This window comes from Meleagris gallopavo, chromosome 1, assembly GCF_000146605.3.
Source record: "Meleagris gallopavo isolate NT-WF06-2002-E0010 breed Aviagen turkey brand Nicholas breeding stock chromosome 1, Turkey_5.1, whole genome shotgun sequence".
Taxonomy (NCBI): Eukaryota; Metazoa; Chordata; class Aves; order Galliformes; family Phasianidae; genus Meleagris; species Meleagris gallopavo.
Genome location: NC_015011.2, coordinates 8,707,742 through 8,713,536, shown reverse-complemented (window position 1 = coordinate 8,713,536; position 5,795 = coordinate 8,707,742). Strand labels below are relative to the sequence as shown.

Sequence of the window (5,795 nt, the reverse complement as noted above, 5' to 3'; positions counted from 1 at the left end):
ACGGAAAAAAAAAAGAGAAAACATATTGAGACGAGATCTTTTTCCTTTTTTCTGATGAGGTGTTGAAGTTGAGCATTATGGTGTATATAGCACTCTGTTTTATCAGCAGAAGAATTGAGAAGCAGGGCTGTTGTCTGTCATAGTTTTTTGGACCCCTATTTGATTCTATCAGAAGCTGCCCAGCACTGGGTGGCAGCTTTTGTTCAGTCTATTCAAGCATCTGGCAAGATAGCCATGGAGTTGTTGCCAATGTCCTTAAGGAACTGTAGGGATCTGCATGATTCATTCGCTATCTTTTCTAGGTACAGAGCGAAGATATTGTATGACAGAGTAAATACAGTTCCAGCCCAAGTATAACCAGCATTACAGAAGCAGAGATTTGCTGCTTTGGCGGCACTGGCTGTCAGCATGACTTCCTGTTCCTTCAGTCAAGAAGATTCTAGCTCCGTGGAGTTAAATCAGAGTTAAACTGAGCTGATTGAGAATAGGCATAACCATGTGTGCAAACCAATTCACCTTATAAGCTGTCCTAAGCAGGAGCAGAGGAGGTTATCACTGTCAGGTTTTGAGGTATGTGGATGGCAGAGAAGTTTAGCTAGAGTTCAAGCTGCTGTCATATTTGCTGGTGATGAAGCCACAGTTATGTGTGCAGGGGCCTGCAGAGTGGAGGGCTGAGTTTGTTTTTTTCTTTTCTCTTAGGAAATATACTTTTTATTTTCCAGTGGTGTCACTGATTTGTCTTTGGCAATATTGCATTTTCTTAGGGAAAATGGAGAAAAGTCCCAGTTGTCCTTCAGCAGGGGCTAGCTACCAGTCAGACAGCACACATTGGCCCTGTTTTTTCACACAGCAGTCCTCTCTTCCAGTATTTCTGCAGAAACAGCTGAATTTGGTCCTTTCTCCTATGGCACGTGATACTGAGCCAAGGGGATTTTACACTTAAGGCATTTTTAAAGCTGTGTTGTCAGAGCTGCAACTGTGTGTGTACCTTGGCAGCAAGCACCTCCTTAGGCTGAGCTGCAGCATTTCCTTTGGGATTGTGTGCACGTTCACCTTTCATGTTCTTGGTTTCCATATTTTTCATTAATCCACTTCGACCTTATTGTCAGAAAGCTTCAGAATCGAATGTCCACAATTCATGTCCATGCTCTCCCCAAAGCATGGCAAACAGTCTGTTGTTTTGTTGTGGCTGTGTAATATGATACAAGTAAAATGAGCACAGGTAGCAATTTTATCCATCTGCATTTTCAGATGTGTCAATCTGTGAGCGTAGAGGCACCATCTTTGTCACAGGCTGATGATCTGCTGGAAGCACCTGCATGTTTCCCACTATGCTGCTGTTTGTTCCCAGTCTTCATTCAGATACATTTTTCCGTACTGCAGTATTACTTTCCAAAACTGATTAGTTGAAGGGTATTTCACCAGGTATTTATCTTTCAACCACAATTCTTTCACGTAGAGCCAAGAACGATAAACCCAAAGATTTCAAACTTCTTATCAGGAAAAACCCAGAGAGCTCAAAGCCAAAATGAAACTCTTCAGACCCATGGTAAGGACATTGCAATTCCAAGATCATGTCCATTACTTGATATTATTTTCCTTGAAATCCTCTCTCTTGGTTAAAAAGCTTTATATTAAACAGCTAACAAAACAAATGGAGAGACAATAATAGAAGACAGAGACTTTGGAGGTGGTTGGCAGGACAGAAATGCATCATGCTCTTTTGTCAGAGTTGTGCTGTTAAATGTCACAAACTCTGATTTGTTTCACATTTTGATTTTGGTGTCAAACGATTAAAATTTGCCGAGTTTACCAGTGGAATAGAAGATTAAGTACTATAAGAAAGCACAAACCCTGCAGGCTGTGTCTGTGTGTAATAGTCATCCCTGCCAAACAGTGATCACTGAAATAATTATCAAGCCTTCTCTTTTTTGAACTGTGAACTTTTAAAGAAACTATTGGTATTATGGGAAGTGTTTCTCCCAGCTGTGTTAAGTCAGCATTACCTGCCTGCCCATGTATTATACTGCTTGCAAGTGTTTTTCTCTTACGGATAAACTCACTGCATTCCAGCTGGGAATACATTATTACCTTTGCTTGTTATGGACGTAATGGTCGTCGCTGGCCCAACTGCAAAGCCAGAGGGAGCATCCAGAGTGCAACACACAGCCTGAGCCAAGCAAGAGGCAGCAGAGGGGGAAATCTGGATTCAGTTTTTCCTTCTGAGGTGTGGGGTGAGCCTCCTGCACACAGCCAGGTATCTGCTAGCTGTGTTCTGCACGCACATTCTCCTTGGTGCCCTTTGCTGTTACGGCAGTACTTAGAGGCCAAAAAAAAGCTGGCATAAGAGGAGTGACATGGTATTTCACGTTGGTAAGCACCAGGGAGTCGGTGCAAGCAAAGGAGAAAGTATTGCTCCTGTGTTATTATCTGAGGGAGCAGGAAGGCTGGTGATGAGGCTAGAGAACTGCACTTTGTTTGGTTGTGGCATTTCCCTGGAGTTGCAACACATCTCTGTAGGTGATTAATACAGTAGGATTTATCAGCAAATCGGCATCATTCTGTTTGATCTGAAATAGGTTTTTACTTCAACAGCCACTCCTGCTTCCCAGCAGGTTTTCTCTGTCCCAGCACCAGATGGGTCACCTGACTGCAGCTGCAAAGCTCCAAAGGAATTTGAGACTCACTTCTTAGTGTAGAGACTGCCCACATCCACAGGAGAAGGGCTACACTTAGCCCCAACCTGTTTCCCTTACAGACAGGGTTGCAGCAGAGTGGTTGCTAAGTGGGAATTTTCCTTGTTATTCACTGAAGCACACCAGAGATGATCTCAGGCTGGTTTCCCTCCTACTGGAAGTCAGTTGAAGTCACAAACTGCGTCATTGTGCCCAGCACCCCACCTGCAGTGTGGGTGCAAGGTCCTTCTGCAGGAAGACTTCCATGACCCATGCACACCTAGAAGTACATTCAGGGCCTTTAGATTGTGGCAAATCAGCTCCCAGTGCTTGTTTCAATCCCACGCATCCAAAGGAGGGTCACAAAGATGGGGGAAGGCCTGGAGGGCAAGATATGTGAGGAGCGGATGAGGGCCCTGGGTTTGCTCAGCCCAGAGCAGAGGAGCTGAGGGGAGGCCTCATGGCGGCTGCAGCTCCTCACAGGGAGTGGAGGGCAGCGCTGAGCTCTGCTCTCTGTGACAGCGACAGGGCCTGAGGGAACAGCGTGGAGCTGTGCCAGGGGAGGGGCAGGGGGTGTTAGGGAAAGGATCTGCACCAGAGGGCAGTGGGCATGGAACAGGCTGCCCAGGGCAATGGGCACAGCACCGAGCTGCCTGAGTTCAGGGAGTGTTGACCAACACTCTCAGACATAGGGTTTGGATTTGTGGTGGTCCTGTGTGGAGCCAGGAATTGGACTTCATGATTTTTAACTCCTTACTTATTGGTAAGGCAAAGTCTCTAAATAAGGTCCTGCTTTAACCTGATTTTCTGCCTGGGATGTAACAACGAATGCCTGCTGGTTTGAATTTGTCTTGTTGCTCATATTCAAAGCACAATGGAGAGCCTACAGAAAAATATAACCTTATTTACACTGTACAAAGCCAATTGGATTTTAGTTAACTTAATTTCTAAGTGATTACAGTTCGCTAACAATGTAGGTGTGCTATAGATGCAATGCACAGGGGGTGACTTTTTATTTTAAACCATACAAGCTTTCTTTTATTCATGTCATTCAGGCAGCCTCGTGATAATTCATATTTCCTGCTTTCATAATGTGTTGTTCAACCACTGTTTTTTCTGCCTCCCTATTGTACTCTCACAAATCATACTCACTAATTTCTGAAAGCTTTTCATTTCTCTCTATAGGTTGTTGTTTCGTAACATTTTATACAAGAAAAGCTGCTCTTGAGGCACAGAATGCACTGCACAATATTAAAACTTTACCTGGGGTGAGTACATTTACTTTTTGATCCTAATTATTTTGTTGCCAGAAGATAGCCCTTTTGCTTGAGATGCTTATTAAGTGCCCCAGGTGACCTTGGTCTCTTCAAGAGAGGGTGACAAACCTGATGTCCTGTCTTGTAACAGTGCCAGTGCTGTAGCAATGGCATTATCTCTAAAGACAGTTGTTCTTCTGTAGAAAGTCTCTTGCCTGGAAATAGTGCTGATTCCTGCTGACTGGAGGCAGATACTGAAGTGCAAGGTAGATCCAATTTTTTTTTTTTTTTTTTTAACAGGAGAAGGAGGGGGAGAAACATATGGCAGAAAAATACTGCTCCACTGAGGGTTCTAGTTCCAAAGGGAGAAAGGAAAAGACAAAATACAGCCAACTTCATTAAATGCAGCCGTTGTACACATGGTTTCTAAACAACCAAGTGCATTAGTGTGGTGACTGCACATTAGGGAGCCACAGAGCACAGTACCATGTTGCTGCTTGGACAGAGCCATTCCTGCCACTACCTCTGCTCAGCACCCTTTTCCCACTGATACACTGCACTGGTGGTTAAAGCAGTTGTGCTTGTGTTACTGAGCTAATCGTACAACCTGTATCGTATGTTATCCCATAGTAGTTCAGATCTGAGTTATAGGTTGGAAGAGAAGAATATCTCTGGTAATTGCATGAGTTTAATCTGAAGTCTTCTTGTTCTAAGATTTTCATTTGTTCTGGTGTTTGCAACCAAATACTTTGGGGACCAGAGCAGAAAAATACAAAGAGTGGGGATATATTCCCCCTTGATGCATGGCAAGTGTTCCAGTGTATGAATAGAGTGTGTGGTTACAGACACAAGAACAAATTATACAGCACTATATAAATAAATGGAATATTGTTTGAACTGGCAGTTATGATGGATGGTTATGAACTGATGGCCAATATCTTTTTGAGTTCCTAGACACCATATGTGAAATCAGACAGTATGTGTTTGAAAACTTCATGTCTGGCTGGCCCAGGTCCTCTTAGAAAAGTCACCTCATCTGTCATGAAAGTGACCAACATGGAGATGTTGGATAGTTACCCATGAGCCATGCTAATTCACAGAGGTAGAATGGAATTCTTCCATCATTTGAAAATGGAAATGCTGGAAGGAGTGAGAGGAAATCTGCAATGACCAGCTAGCTACAGGAAAATCAATGAAAAATAGTGCCACTTCAGATTTCAGTAAATTTTTCCAGGGTTGATGTCAAGCCTTGTAGTGGCAGGTTCAGCTTTCGAGGATGTACAGGATGATATGCCATCACTGGACTGAAAGGAAAGTGTTGAGGGACCTCTGGAGCTCCAGCCACATCACAGCATCACTTGGCTCTGCAGCTCCAGTTGTTGGTTCCCATCCCCACTGCCAGAGCATGATGAGCCCTTGGATGAATGCTCTCTAACCCAGTTCAGCTAATATTGCAGTTAACCCAGCTCATTGTATAACTGCTCTCCAATGTGCTTTCAGTTAAGCAGCTGAGCTGAGTGGGCTGGACTCAACAACGGAGGTGGTCCTGAGCTACTGCAGCATCTCTGGGTGTGTGAGCCATACCCTGAAGCCCCATACTCGATCTGTACATCGCTCTTCGCAGCAAGGAAAATCCTTTTGCTTGCACCTCTCCTTCTGAGCTCCAGAGCTGACTGCTCTGCTCTGAAAGGTCTTGGTTAAACCAGAAGTTGACTCAGAGGGGTAGCCTCCTTTCCTGACTTCCTCATGTACAAGTAGTAAACAGGCTCAACTTTGCAGAGCTTCTTACTTCAGCAGGGCAGCATTTTCCCCTCTTTATAGCTAAGGAACATGCCACAGTTAAAGAGGCTGCTGCACCTTTTTT

The 5,795-nt window shown here is 44.2% G+C and overlaps 1 protein-coding gene across 14 annotated transcripts in view; it reads left to right on the top strand.

Annotated features, from left to right (window-relative positions):
- The window catches only part of CELF2 (CUGBP Elav-like family member 2), a 301,902-nt gene that overhangs the window by 198,717 nt on the left and 97,390 nt on the right, over positions 1-5,795 (top strand). For all 14 annotated transcript variants that reach the window (XM_010720047.3, XM_010719640.3, XM_010719703.3 and 11 more), the window contains one exon: positions 3,861-3,943. In XM_010720047.3, the coding sequence (XP_010718349.1) occupies positions 3,861-3,943 (83 nt within the window). The remainder of the gene's footprint in view (positions 1-3,860; positions 3,944-5,795) is intronic.